General features: G+C 43.8%; 1 protein-coding gene across 1 annotated transcript; it reads right to left on the bottom strand.

The window, feature by feature from the left end:
• Nucleotides 1–1,085: 1,085 nt before the first annotated feature.
• Nucleotides 1,086–12,735, bottom strand: LOC121614310 (high-affinity choline transporter 1-like). Its single transcript, XM_041948127.1, has 8 exons — nt 12,552–12,735; nt 8,373–8,489; nt 4,232–4,387; nt 3,877–4,025; nt 3,651–3,794; nt 3,133–3,286; nt 1,836–2,053; nt 1,086–1,646 (listed from the first exon to the last, which is right to left on the bottom strand). Exons 1-8 carry the CDS (start codon nt 12,733–12,735, stop codon nt 1,086–1,088), a joined length of 1,683 nt encoding a protein of 560 aa, XP_041804061.1.
• Between the last annotated feature and the right edge of the window lie 2,714 nt (nt 12,736–15,449).

Raw genomic sequence — 15,449 nt, 5'->3', positions numbered from 1 at the left:
AAAGAGAGGAAACCCTTTCCATTGTTTTTCTATTCTGCTACTCTCATGCAAAATGCTGTCTCAAGGTCTGTAAAATGTGCTCTCTCTATTGGAAATCCTGCTTTATTTTGGATAACTATCGTCTCAGTGGAGACAGAAATCAGGTCATACCACATCACAGCCAGCACCTGCCTGGTTGAAGGGGTTCAGACAGAATATCTGTTTCAAAATGGTTAAAATATACTGTGAACTACAATCTGCCCTGCCAAGCTAAAACCTTTACCCTGCTTGATGAGGACAACATTGTGCAAAGCTGGTTATTATATAAGCATTTGCCATTTAGTATTACCAGAAATGTTCACATGTTATGTGTGTTCAATATCTTATTCTTCAGCAGTGAGGGCAAAGAGGAAGATGAAGCAGAGGGGGGAAAAGACTGTGGCAACTAAAGTTAAAAGAGAAAACATTGCTGTCACTAAAATGGAAGTGAATGATGCAGAATTTGTGGCCAGAAAAGACAGGAGGAGAAAATACAAACATCAAAGATAAAAGTGCCTGATAAAATCACAAATGGAAAGACTTGAGGTGTATTTGATTTTATGTGTTTCTCTGCAGAAGATGTCCCACTGGGACAAGTTGCAGATGATGTTGTTCTGTTGGCTTTGTCAGACCGTGACCTTTATCATTCACTGGAGCACTTTTCAGTTGACCGTAAAACAGTCAGGATGAGAGTCAGCACCTCCAGTCCTCAGGCCATTGTTGGGAGTGAGTTGCAGTTGTGCAGCTCTGAGGAGGCTATGGGGAGACCCAGAGCACTCTGGAGAGATTATATATCTCATCTGGTTCAGGAGTGTATCACAACACATGGAAAACGTTACAGGACAGGGGAACGTCTGGACTACCTTGCTTGACTGCTACCACCACAATGAAAGGATGGATGGAGGAATGGATGGCTGGTTGGATTCAGTCAGGAATTCAAATACCTCTCTGTATCCAAAACATGCAGACGGTGAGAAATTTGTGTGATGCACTTTGGGCTATTTACTAGTACCGACGAATCTATATTATGCTCCAAGAGAACAGATATTACTGTACACACAGGGAGGCTAACAATTTGTGCTCATCATTGGCTCTGATGCCTCGGCCTCAGAGTTGTTTCTGCTCAGTTTCTCATTCTCGTTATGTTCTGTGGCAGCATCTGTTGGTGTCTGCGGTTGTGCTGTTTGCTGGACTTTCACTTTGAACACATCCCACTTCTCAGGAAGCATGCCTTTGTTGAAGAGCACAGAAGCCAGGTAGGAGAACAACAAGATGGCAGCAATGGCAGACAGCATGGAGATGGTCCTGACTGGAGAGTACTGGACATAAACCCCGTCCTCAAGAGTGCATCCTGGGAAGTGTATGACTGGTGCTAACCCGAGAGATGGGTCTCCACTGAGTAATCTTAACACAACTCCCACCAGGCAGCCCATAATAGCCCCGTAACCATTGGAGATGTTGAAGAGGAGGACACAGACGAGTTGAGGGAATAGTATGATGTAGGCCACTTCGGTACTAAGGAACCAGAACACTAAGATGCTGTTTTTCAGGTTTGTGAGTGATGTACCAACCAAGCCCACGACCACCACAGCAGCACGGATTGCCCACTGACTCTCTCTGTCTGATGCCTGAGGAAGAGAAAAGAGAGGAAGAAGAGCCTTTGTTTCTCCATCAAATCATTTCACTCCATTTATACTGTACTGAACTCCATTGCCCCTCTTTCAAAATAAACGTCAAACCTTCACAACAGCCATCAGGCGTTTCGTCAACTGTTTCATTGTGATGAAGCAGATTGAAAAACAAGTGTATTCTTTCACCTGAGGCCTCAGCATGTTCTTGTAGATGTTGACAGTGAAGACTGAAGCTGCAGAAAGCAAAATGGAGTCAGCTGATGACATCACAGCGGCAGCCACACATCCAGTACCAATGATGGAGATGAAGAACGGGGTGAGGTGCTGCAGGGCGATGGGCAGAACGAAAGCTGCTTCCCCACGCTCATATGGAGATGGAGAACCATAGGTAGTCAGGTTCCAGTCTGAGGCATGGACACAAAAGAGGGAAAGACTGAAAAAATGCTCCCATGATTGTTTGAGTGATTTTAAGATGAGCCTACTGTTTCTACTAATCTATGAACTAAGCACCGTGTGAAAAGATATAAGGAGCAGGGTGGGGCCAGTTGATCTTTTTACCAAGGCTGGTCATTCAAATCACCTTTCACACGGTTGGCATTAATATATAGGCAACCCTTGATAATTGGGCCTCCACTCTCATGCATGAAATCTAAGAATATTCTCCTGAAGAGCGTGAAGTGTTGATCAATGAGTGAATGAAACATGAAAACATCAAAAACACCCTGATCCATCCAAGAAAAGAGGTGTGGTGAAATGTTCGCATAATAACACATAAGTGCTGAACAAGCAAATGTTATCTGGTAAACATCAGCTTGTAAACATTATCAGTGTGAGCTCATTCACTGTCATTTATCTTCAACAGCACTGTGCTCTAAGATGGCTTTGGACTCTTGGCCTTTTTAAAGATTACTCGAAGGAGGATTGTAGCGACATGCTGTCCCATCTGCTTTGTGCTTTGTGGGACTGTTGTTTGTCTTCCAACAGTACAATGACCCAGAAAACTCGACTGGGCTATGAAAGAGCTACCTGTCCAAGAAGAAGAGGGACAGAGTGCAGCATCAGATGACCTGGTCTCCACAAATCACCGAACACAAACCCACTTGAGATATTATGGGATGAGTTTGACTGCAGAGTGAAGGCAAAGCAGCCAACAGGTGCACAGGTTATGTGAGAACTCTATGACTTGCATCAATCTAAACCGTGACCAGGTTTAATATCAAAGGGATATTAATTAATCTTTGTTTGATATCAAAGTTAAGATGTGGGTGTTTCTTCGTGTCTGCTACTTCACTTGTTCGTATTTTCAGACCTGACCTTTTTTGTTTGTTGTGGCTCAAACACAGTTTGGAGCACCACATTTCAATTCTTGCTTTTCTTAATGATTAATCTGGCAAATTTCTTAATGATTAGTTATAATTGGCAATTCTTGATTAGTTAATTGCTGGTTTGCTGATGCCTGAGAGTATGTAGAAGCTGTTAATACCTGTGGATGCAGCAGCTGCCCCAAGCAGTATAACAGGTATCCCAAATATAAGATACATGAAAGCAGCAACAACGCCTGTGAACTTGGCTGTGGCTAAGGAAGAAGCCGACAAGGTCCTCTGATGGAGGCACTGGTACCCCTGAGACCCCAGAGCCTGAAGTGTAAAACAGATGGTTAATTCAATTGCTTGTGTGGCGTCAGCATCACGTAAATGCTGCAAAATATCTGCCTGCTAGTAGCACTCAGGAATTCATTCAATGAAATGAAAAGGATAGGGTGCATCTCATTTCCTCGCCCCTCAATCCTCACTCGAACCTGAAGTACTTATGGTCCGCCATTTTGCCGGCAGTCCCAAAGCTCTTATTTCTGCTCTGAGGAGTGAGGATCAGAGCTGATTCTTTCGTTTCAATAGAAACAGTCTACTATTAGAATAATTGTTGTTTATCATTATTCTGAAGATACCTTCTCAAAACTACACTAAACTGTATTTGATATAGACTGTATTGTTGCTTCCTTACAAAGAATAAGAAGTTATCAATCAGTATCCAGGTCTGTTTCAGCTCTGGTTTACCAATCCAGGGAGCATGTAAGGTGTTGTTCATCAGTGTCTGGCTAATGTCCATGGTGTGAGGATTCATCATGACAAAGGGAACACAGAGCCACTGCAGAGACAAATAAAAATGTAAGTTGTGTAAGTTCCTTCGAACACAAAGGCAGACAGTGCAAGACTTATAGCAAACTTACCAAGCTGATGAATATGAGGACAAGCTGTATAACATCTGTGTAGGCCACAGAGTAGAGGCCTCCCAGCACTGTGTAGATAATGACCACTGCAGCAGAGATCCAGATGCACACAGTGAAGGACAAATCCAGGACTACACTCATGATTCCTCCTGTCAAACAGTGAAATATCAGTGAAATTTTAGGACCAGTCATTGTGTTAATATCACCAGTTCATATTCATTGTCATAAGTCACATTGACACAGCATAGGTAGGAATTTACATCCATTTATTATGCTGAACTGATAAAGGGAGTGTAAATGCACAGTTACAAATATATTCAATGTCAAATATTATGTGCATTCATATATACTGTACCTAAACCAATTAGTGTTGCAGGCAACAAGACCACATCATTGATGAGTGAAACCAGGCTCAGTCCAGCTGTCAGTACTTTTCCGTACTTGACATGGAAAGGGTCCAGCATCGTCAACCAGTTTCTATCTCTCATTGGCTTGGCAAACACCAAGCCAGCTTGATTTAACAAAGGATAGGGATGAAACAAATATTAAACAGAGAAAATGTTAATTCCTGGATATTAAATGTTCATCTGCAATTTCCTGTTGTGTTCCCAATAAAACTTGTAATAGCTTAATATCTTAACAGTTGATTTTATTTCATATCTTTTTTGTCAATATATACTGTTTTCTGTCTTCTCCTTCTGCAGTTGCCGGACCTTCCCCACCCCTGTTCTCACCTGTCCCCACTTTCCTCATCAGTCCTCCAGGTATGTCACCAGCCCATTTTTGTTCACCCCTTGTCAGTTTGTCATAGTGTGTTTGTTGCACTTCCTGCTTTTTTGTTTGAGTGACTGTTATCTTCATGTTTACCTGTACCCGGACCTACAGTATCTGCCTGTTGGCCAACCTGTGCCTGTGTGTGAGCTATACCTCATTAAATCACTGAAGTCATCCTACTTCCTCCAGACAGGATGAAGGCAGACATGCACTCAATTTTGCAGGTCAGTATGTGCAGCAACAACAATTTGCTGATGTTTACACACAACTAAGTTGCAGATAACTTCCCTTTAACTGTTGAAACATTCCCTCACTTTCACTCACTTAGGTCCCTTTACAAATCGAGGGACCACCACGCGGAGTTGGCTTGTTTGTTCTTTTTTGTTTTCCTGTTTTGTTTGCTTCTTGAAGGAAATGTTAGAAGAGGCTGTTAAATCTAGTCTGTGGATTAGGCCTCCACCTTCAGCACCCTCTAAACTTTCTACCCCCTACCCGAACCAGGGTTTGTATTCCCACCCCGCTCTTACTGGTGCAGTTGGTGAGAGGCAGGGGTCGATGATGGTAGCTGGTAGTGCGGCAATTGGCAGTTACATGTGGCATCTAGGCCTGTGCTAGCATTGTAGCAGCTAACAATAGCTAAAGCGGTGGCAGTATGATAGTATCATAGCAGTTAGCATTGGCATCTAGCAGTTAACATTAAAGGATGACTTTCGTCGATATGGTGTAGAACAGCACTTATTACTGGTTGCAGGATCGTACTGCGACACTGGAAAACAAAAGAAGTTTTGCAGGTGAAGGAATGGCTTGATGAGATGAGATGAGTTATATAGAGGCTGCGCATGAATACCCCGAGTACTCGCATTGTACGGATATACGCGCCGCTCCTCTGGGGCTAATTTCTTCCAAACGACTCCAAATGCCACGAAAGATGTCTGGGTGAGTAAATTGGCGTATTTAATGCTAGAAATAATGTCCAGGTTGTAAAAAACGAAAGTTATCCTTTAACAGTATAGGTGAATCTAGCTTTATTGTCTTCGTCTGTTCCTCTTAGCAGGTAGCGGTTAGCAGTAGCATAAGCATTAGCATTAGCATTAGCTAAATGGTAGCATCGGTACTGGCCACTACCTGGAGCATCTCCTAAACAGGCCTGGGTCAGTTGAACGTGGCAGTGCTGTGTCAGAGCAGTGTGAACTGGCACTAGGGGGGGTGACTCTGGGACGCCGGAGTTTCTCTGCCTCCTTCTGGAGGTGTAGTGAGGCTAAGTAGGCGAAACACCGTTGACGGGAGGTTTCCACCTGATGACCCCCAGAGACGTGTTAGGAATCACTGCTCTTTGGCAGGTATAGAGGCAGATTAGGGCTCCAAGGTTCTTAATTGAGAATGAATCCTCTTTTTGAGCACAAGTATCTTGTGTTTAAATTAACTTCATTGTCAAGTTATGAGGCAGCCATGGTCATTATTAATCAGTTCTAATCTACACCAATTCATAATCTTTTAGATCAATTGGCTATTTAGTTAATTTAAACACAAGATACTTGTGCTCAAAAAGAGGATTCATTCTCAGTGAAGAACCTTGGCGCTCTAATCTGCCTCTATACCTGCCAAAGAGCAGTGATTCCTAACACGTCTCTGGGGGTCATCAGGTGGAAACCTCCCTTCAACAGTGTTTCGCCTACTTAGTCCCACTACACCTCCAGGAGGTTAGGCAGTGAACTCCGGCGTCCCAGAGTCACCCCCCCTAGTGCCAGTTCACACTGCTCCGACACAATCCAAACAGCACCGCCACGTTCAACTGACCCAGAGATGCTCCAGGTAGTGGCCAGTACCGATGCTACCATTTAACTATTGCTAATGCTAATGCTAACTGCTAGGAAGAACAGAAGAAGACAATACAGTTCCGATGCTACCATTTAGCTAATGTTACGTGCTAACCGCTACCTGCTAAGAGGAACAGAAGAAGACAATAAAGCTAGATTCACCTATTCTGTTAATGTTAATTGCTAGCTACCAATACTAACTGCTAAGATACTATCATACTCTCACCGCTTTAGCTATTGTTAGCTGCTACAATGCTACCACAGGCCTAAATGCCACATGTAACTGCCGATTGCCACACTACCATCATCTACCCCTGCCTCTCACCAACTGCACCAAGAAAAAGCGGGGTGGGAATACAAACCCTGGTTCGGGTAGGGGATAGAAAATAAAGAGGTAGAGTCAAAAGATGAAAGTAAGGATTGGATACAGACCCTTGTTCGGGTAGGGGTTGGAAAATTTAGAGGGTGCTGAAGGTGGAGGCCTAAACCACAGACTAGATTTAACAGCCTCTTCTAACATTTCCTTCAAGAAGCAGCAAACCCTACCATTTCCTTCAAAAAGCAAACAAAGCAGGAAAACAAACCCTAACATTTCCTTCAAGAAGCAAACAAAACAGGAAAACAACCAAAAAGATCAAAAAACAAGCCAACTCTGTATCTTACCACGCAAACTCACCTGAACAGGCTGCATGGTCCCAAAGAGAGACTCTAGCTGGCCACACCCCCACCTTATCTAAACTTCCTCTTCCTGGTTCTCTTCCTATTGGCAGAGCGAGAAGATGGGGCGGGGGAAGCAGAGAAGAGGAGAGGTGTCTTGTTCAGACTTTAACCTCTTCTCTTGCCGGGTTAGGCATGCATGTCCTCTGCCTCCCCCCCCACTGTCCCTATTTCACCCCCCAACTACTATTATTTCTCCTGATCCATATCCACTGACTAGACCTAGCAGCCTCATCTGACATCTCCCTCACTGTCTTTCTTAAATTTTGCCCATGCACTCCCAGCTCCCTCAACAGTGAAACAGCTGACCCTGCAACAAAACCTCTACACCCCACTTCAACCGGACAGACCCTGGTCTTCCATCCCCTTTGCTCAGATTCTGTCTTTAAATCTGCATACTTAGTCTTCTTCCTTTCATAAGCTGCCTCCACTGAATTTTCCCAAGGGACTGTTAACTCAATAAAATACACAGTCTTTTTACTCATGGACCATAAGACAATGTCCGGCCTCAGATTACTATAAACTATTTCCTGGGGCACAACTAGCTTTCCTCCCAAGTCGACCTGCATTTGCCAATCATCAGCCCCTACCAGGCAGCCACCTACCTGCTTTCTCCCTGACTTAGCAGCTCTATTTTTCTCCCCCTCTCGAACAAACTGCACATCTAACCTCTCCTTTCTAGAACTTCCAGAATTCACCTGCTTCCTTCTCTCTTCAATGCCTGCGGCTAAGCTTCTCAGCACCTGATTATGCCGCCATGTATACCGGCCTTGTGATAAGCTAATTCTACAACCTGACAAAATGTGCTTTAAACTTGCTGTACCTGAGCAGAGTGGGCACGATTGATCGCCCTGTACCCAGAGACTTAGGTTCTGCGGGGTTGGCAACACATCGTATGTCGCCCCAATCAGAAATTTAATACGGCCTTCCTCCATATTCCACAGGTCCCTCCAACTAAGTTTCCTCTTCTCAACACCTTCCCAATTCAACCATTGTCCCTGTTTGGCTTGACCAACTGCTTTTGCCCCTCTTAACAACTCCTCCTGCCTACGCACCTGTTCCACTACAAGCTTTCTTTTCTCCTTTAGACCTGCTTTATTCCACACTGGTTTGCCTGGGCCAAGCCCATATTCTTTTTTGCACATGCAGATGTACAGTATTCTGTCAGATGTTGTTTAAAACTCTTACCAATAACCAAAGACGAGCTGTATCCCGTAAACATCACAAGTGCCCAGATTAGTCCCATGGAGGGCGTGTACACCATCTCAGCTGTGCCAACAATGAGGCCTCCTCCAACCCATGTGGCTACAGGGGGGATTAACACACAGCAACACACAGTAATTTAGTGGACAAACAGCAGCTATTTGGACAGAAGACAAAAACTTGGCTGATAATTAAGAATCATCTCATGATGTCATAATCATACCATTTTGTCACTGCAGAAAATCCTGTAATAATAATTAAAATGTAATAATAACAGTGGGGGTGAAGAGAAGTCACTGCAAAAATTGAACCATTTCTATTATTTTGCAAACATATCTTCTATATTTGACTTGTACAAAATTTGCAGTTCATGAAAATATGACAAACTGTTCCACAGTGAACCTGGGGTCTGAGGTTTTGGGGCCTGTGACAGTTGGCCACTTTGCCCAGTCTGTTATCCAGCCTTGATTATGAGACAAAATGTTACAACTCTTTGTCAAAGAGTTTTGCAAACAGTTGGAAAAGTCTTGCTGTCTTGTTGAGTCTGATGTAAACAAAACATAATTCTACTTATCTCAAATTTATCTTTAGCACTCAGGAAGTATTTCGCCTTGTCTACAGACTCTACCAATCACCGCACTGAAGCAAACAAGAATAGCAGAGTCCATTTTCCTGATGGACGCAGATTCACCACTGGTCTTGATTAGCTAAAATAAGCCTTATTACAGGTTTAACTGTGGGTATTTTATGTGTCGGCACAGGCCAAAACTGCCAACTGCAACAACTGTTGTGGTGCTGTGAGACAAATACACATGTGAACCCACTGATTAACAGCAATAGTAAAGTGTAAAGTGTGTCCCAACAAGGAAATCACATGCAAAACAGTGCTTCACATAGACAAGACATAGAATGAATGTAAAAACAAGGATAGAAAATGAATGCAAAATGAGACGGAGAATAAAAACAACTTGGGAATAATTAAAATGAAAACAACCTCAACTCTGACCTGGATTTGTCATGACCCGTGCCATGCACGGCGGTTTTGTTTAGTTTCTCTTGACGTTTCTTGCCATTGCCTCATTTAGTTAGTGTTGTCTCAGTCATGCCATGTTTTATGTTAGAGTTATGTATTGACTTAGTCTGTACCCTTGCCCTGTCTTGTTTGTATTTTGTTAAGTTCCCCATTGTGTCTCATCTTTGCCTGGGTTTTGCTACTTCCTGTTTTATTTTGAAGGTTCATGTCATGTGTCTTTGTGTTGCTTTACTTCCTGTGTTTTCCCTCCCGTGTGATTGTCTGATTGTTTTCACCTGTGCATCATTAGTGTTCCTCCCTCGTGTATTTAAGTCCGTGTCTTCCCCTTTGTCCTTGTCGGGTCGTTGTCTGTGTTTCATAGCCAAGTCCATGTATCCTTGTTGCCCTTGATTCCTTTTCATAGTCCTAGCCAGTAAGTGAGTGTTTGTCATTGTGATTCCTTTGTCCTGTCCGAGTTGTGTTTCTTGTTGCGTTACCTTTGTTCATGTCCATGTTTCTGTTCAGGTCTGAGTTGTTCCTTGGTTCGTCTTTGTCTTTAGGTCGCCACAGTTCTAGTTAGTTTATCGTCTTGTTCTTGTTTCGTGTAGTGTACCCTTAGTGTTGTCTGCCATTCCCTAGCTGTGTTGAGTTTCCCAGGTCAAAGTTCTGTTGTGCGTGTCATTTGTTTGTTCCATTAATAACTTAGTTTCTGTTTTCTTTTCTTAGTTCATAGCCTTGCCGATTTGTTCTCCTCGATAAAGAGTGATTTTCTGTTTGATTATTTTTGTTATTTAGATTCTTGTTTCTCTGTTTTCTCGGAAGGTATTTTGAGTTGTGAGTTTTTCTTATCTAGTTCTTTCAGTAGTCAGTTCCGTTTTCCATAGCCCTTTGTGTTTCCTCCTTCGGGAGCGTTTTGTGTTCTTTATTGTATTCATTGTTACTTATTCATAGTCTCGTCCCTTGCTTTCATGTGTCTTGTAGTAATGTGTTGTCTTTCCCTGTGTTGTGTCGTTGTTGTGTAAATTCTGTTACCCTTGTGTGTCGCTAGCCATTAGCCCTCTGAGTTTGGTTGTCTTGTTTCCTTGAGTTTAATAAATTTATTTATTGAACCTAGCGCCCCCTTGTGTGTCTGCATTTGGGTTCAGTTCCCCTTAGTCCCCGCTATCCTGACAGAACGACCCGACCAGTATGAACCCAGCGGACATAAGTTTCTCGTCCGACTCAGAGTTAGACTTAGATGACCTCCTGGATGTTCCATACTGGGGACCACCGGTGGTTTTCAAAAGATCCTCCTCGGGGAAGGTCTCAGGTCTTGTACAGAGCTGATCCACTGTACAGCTCTGATGAGGACTATATTCCGGGTGCCCGGTTCTGGGGATTTCCGCCAGTTCCCGATCCTCCTGCGAGGAGGAAGCGGAGATCCCGATGACCGAAGGTGTCGGCTAGCCAGCAGCTTGCTAGCCTCCCGTCGTCTCCAGTACCCGAGCTGCCCTCGTCTCCAGCAATCCAGCCAGCACCTGCAAGGAGGAAGCGGAGATCCCGACGACTGAAGGGGTCGGCTAGCCATCAGCCTGCTAGTCTCCCGTCGTCTCCAGAGCTCCAGCCACCATTGCCTTCAGTGCCCGAGCTGCCTCCAGTCCCCGAGCTGTCCTCGTCTCCAGTGACCAAGCTGTCCTCGCCTCCAGTGCTGCCGCCGCTGCTGCCGCCAGATCCGTTGCTGCTGCCACTGCCGCCGCCAGAGCCGTTGCTGCTGCCAGAGCTGCCGCCGCTGTTGCTGCCGCCGCCGTCGCCAGTGACGCCGTCGCCAGTGACGCTGCCGCCTCCTGCCATGCTGCCTTGTTGCCGGCCTCCTGTCCTGTTGCCTCGACGCCGGTCTCCTGCCATGCTGTTCCATTGCCGGCCTCCTGTCCTGTTGCCTTGCTGCTGGTCCCCAGCCCTGCGGTCCCGACGCCGGCCTCCTGTCCTGTGGCCTCATCGCCAGCTTCCAGCTGTGTTGGACGTCGCCGGCCTCCAGAAGGGTTTCGCCTTCGCCGCAGGCCTCAAGGGAGGTTTCGCCTTCGCCGCCGGCCTCCCGAGGGGTTTCGCGTTCATCGTCGGCCACCTGCCAGACCTCCAGAAGGGGTTCGCCTTCGCCGTCGGCCTCCTGAGGGGTGCTGCCTTTGCCTTCGGCCACCTGTCAGACCTCCAGAGGGTCTTCGCAGTGGTCTTTGGCCACCTGTCAGACCTCCAGAGGGTCTTCGCCTTGGTTTTTGGCCACTGGCCAGACCTCCAGAGAAACTTTGCCTCAGCATTGACTTTAAGTTCCTCTTCCAGATCTCACTCCACACACCCTGTTTGATTTGGACTTTTGGACTTCTTGGACTTGGACTTTGAGTCACACTGAGGCAAAGTCTGAGTTGTTCCTTGGTTCGTCTTTGTCTTTAGTTCGCCACAGTTCTAGTTAGTTTATCGTCTTGTTCTTGTCTTCGTTCGTGTTCATGTGTTGTTTCGTGTAGTGTACCCTTAGTGTTGTCTGCCATTCCCTAGCTGTGTTGAGTTTCCCAGGTCAAAGTTCTGTTGTGCGTGTCATTTGTTTGTTCCATTAATAACTTAGTTTCTGTTTTCTTTTCTTAGTTCATAGCCTTGCCGATTTGTTCTCCTCGATAAAGAGTGACTTTCTGTTTATTTTTGTTATTTAGATTCTTGTTTCTCTGTTTTCTAGGAAGGTATTTTGAGTTGTGAGTTTTTCTTATCTAGTTCTTTCAGTAGTCAAATTCAGTAGTCAAATTCAGGATTCAGGATTCCTGACAATCCTGTCAGGAATGTACAATCCTGACAGGATTGTACATTCCTCATAACAATCTACAACAATTGATTAATCTCTAATGTTTCGTAGCCTATATTTCATAAAGGCTTTTGTGGGCTGTTTGAGGAAGAACTCTGCTGTGTTTTCATCCTAATGATACAGCTTACTGCAGAATTTATTCACAGATATTTATATGAATGTTCAGACATTTTATTCATAATATATTGTTGCTTTTTGGAAACTGTTCCTGACATTTTGGATGTAGCACCTGCCATGAAAAGACCTTAAAGGATTTTTTTTTTATACTTTTGTAAATCATTTCCTTGACAATCATCTATCCTAGCTTCGTCAGCTGTGCTCTCCTCACCTGTCAACGTGAAGACCCCCACCACCCAGCTTATGCTCCGGTTTCCCAGCAGGGCCATATCCATTCCAGTAGCTGCACTTTTCTTCTGTTCCCTTTTGGACTTGAATGAAGCCCAGATGCCGGTCCCAAGGACCAGCAGGTAGAAAAACACCATAGCTATCACTCCTGGGATGTTGACAGCCATGATGCACTGGTCGATTGTCTTCCCCACCTGCTGATGTCTGACTGACTGAACTACTGACTGGCTGAGTGTTTTTGAAAAGAGGCATGGACTTTCAGACAGACAGGAAAAACAAAAACCTCCTCTACTTTAAAGATGCATTGATGCCCTCTGGTGAAAATAGCTGGTTTCAGGTTGAGTTACTTCACAGGCAGAACATAAACCAACATGCATTGGGACACTGGTCCCAGGAGAAACAACATCATTTCATCTTTAAGGCACATAATCTTGAAGTCAATCATAAAATTCACTCCAGTTCACTTCCAATTCAATTTATTTAAATAACACAAAATCACAACAAAAGTTGACTCATGACACTTTCATTCTTGAGCAGATTGAGATCATGTGCTTTATTGCAAAGAAATCCAACAACCGTTGCCTACTGCAGCTTTAATTACTTTTTTCAGTTTAAATAAACAATGATATATGCCTGTTTTTTTCACAAAGCCATGTAACACATCTGTGAAATTCAAAGTTTTTACAGAAAATTAACAATGAAGATTTTGTGTAGGCAGTAATTATTCACGTTGTGACACTTTAAACATCCTTTTTCAAAATCCTTCTGAAAGTGAACCCCAGTAATCATCCCAGAGCTCCATCATGTCACAACAAACAACCTTTGAGTGAGAGGTGCAGGGCTGCTGTCCCAGGCTGTGCTCTGTTAGCATCAACATGTCTTCAATGCAGCAGCCGAGGAGGTGGAGTTGCAGCCATTTTTGACTCAATCAGCCCTAGACCGAAACTCAAAAGCCTTTTTGCCATTTGAAAGCTTTGTTCTTAGTCTTTCAAACCAAACCTGGAAAACACTGCAGCCAGTTTAATTTGTTATAGTGTACCGCCCTCCTGGTCCTTACTCTGTATTCTCTGAGTTTCTATCAGATTTCATCCTTGAAGCAGACAAAGTAATTCTTGTAGGTGATTTTAATGTTTGTGTGGATGTTGATAATGATGATAATGAGCCTTGGTTTTCCATCAATCTGGAAGTATTTTGTTTCAAACTGGCAAGACAGTCCTAAAAAATACAGGAAAGCCCTCCACAGTGCCAGAGCAGCCTATTACTTTACACTAATCAAGGAAAATAAGAACAATCCCAGGTTTCTCTTCAGCACTGTAGCATCCTGAGACAACTAAAATTTAACTGAATGTCTTCATGTCCTCCACACCTTTTTAGTTTTTTCTGGGTTTTGCACAATACTCACACATATCCTGTCATTCATCCATACATGCTTCAAAATACTGACTACATCCATGTCTCTGTGTCTTTTTTTCCTCTTTTTTTCCAAGTTTGTCACACAGCAGTGGCAGAAGCACTCACCTGAAACCTCAGAATATTTTTTTTTCTTGGATGAAAATTGTTTTTTGACTGAAATTTTCATGTTGTCCTAAACATCAGTGAGCCAGGACTGGTAAAACCAGGCTCATCACAATGTCTATCTCCAGTCGAATCTCAGTTTAAAGTACAGTGTGTTGCCTTTCCTTGACAATGAACACATTTGTTTTCCATTGTAACTTTCCATCTTCCAGGCTCCAACAAGAGCCAAGAGCATATTGAAGAATGAAGAGATATATCCTGAATGTTGGATTTGCATCGCGAATTGAAATTTCACAGAACACCAACATACGAACACAAAAAAGGAAGAAAATGTGATGAAGTCAGTAAAACTGACAGTCAGTGAGGTTAATCTTGTCCACTGCTCAGAAAGTTGCTCTGGTCAGATGCTGTAATAATCATTACATCACATTGCAGTATTTGTGAAATGTAGTGGCTAGAACCCAAGTATAATTTTAGAAAACTGGGTCGACCATCCACCCCTCTGTAACTTCACACTCACAGGTTGGACAGCCAAGTGAAAAATATGAGAAGAAGACGAAGAGGCAGCAAGTAAAACCAAGATTAGCAGGAAAGAGAGGAGAAACTTTCCATTGTTTTTTTATTCAGTTTATTCTCCTGCTAAATGTTGCCTCAAGGTCTGAATAATGTGCTCTCTCTATTAGAAGTACAGCTTTATTTTGATAACTATCATCTCAGTGGAGACAGAAATCAGGTCAGACCATAGCACAGCCAGCACCTGCCTGGTTGAAGAGGTTCAGACAGAATATCGGTTTCAAAATGGTTAAAATAAACTGAGAATAAGAATCTGTTGCGACAAACTAAAAGCTTTACCGTGTTTGATGAGGGCAACATTGAGCATAGTTGGTCATTATATAAGCATTTGTTGTTTTTGTTTTTCACGACTTCTATGTGTTATGTATGTTTGAAGTCATATTCTCAAACAGGGAAGAAGCAGAGGAGGATGAAGCAGAGGGGGGGAAAAGACTGGTCATGGTTCGGAGTGAGTAGTTGACCCAAATGAAGGGGATCAAGTAGCATTGCAGCATTGACAGCACTGATCTACCACTTTAGTCCAGCCATTGATAGGTGCATCATCAGCAATCATTGTGGTGAAGAGGGAGCTCAGCTCTCGATTTACCAATCAATCTACGTTCCAAACCTTACCTATGGTCTTCCAAGACTCTGAAATGAGTTTCATCCATAGGATGAGCTGCTGTCTCAGCTCCAGAAACAGGTGAAGGACCTCAGACATCCAGAAGAAGCTCAAAGTAGAACTGCTGCTCCACATCTCAAGGAGCCAGATGAGGTACGAGGTGGTTTGGGCATCTAACAGGATTCCTCCTGG

Source organism: Chelmon rostratus, chromosome 11 (assembly GCF_017976325.1).
Source record: "Chelmon rostratus isolate fCheRos1 chromosome 11, fCheRos1.pri, whole genome shotgun sequence".
Classification (NCBI taxonomy): Eukaryota; Metazoa; Chordata; class Actinopteri; order Chaetodontiformes; family Chaetodontidae; genus Chelmon; species Chelmon rostratus.
This window is presented reverse-complemented; position numbering and strand designations above follow the sequence as displayed.

Coding starts and splice junctions, on each gene's coding strand:
- LOC121614310 (XM_041948127.1), bottom strand. CDS start 12,735: ATGGCTGTCAACATCCCAGGAGTGATAGCTATGGTGTTTTTCTACCTG. Junction 4,388..8,372: donor CAGCTCGTCTTTGGTTATTG/GTAAGAGTTTTA, acceptor TGTTAAATCAAG/CTGGCTTGGTGTTTGCCAAG. Junction 2,054..3,132: donor GGCAGCTGCTGCATCCACAG/GTATTAACAGCT, acceptor TCCATGCCTCAG/ACTGGAACCTGACTACCTAT.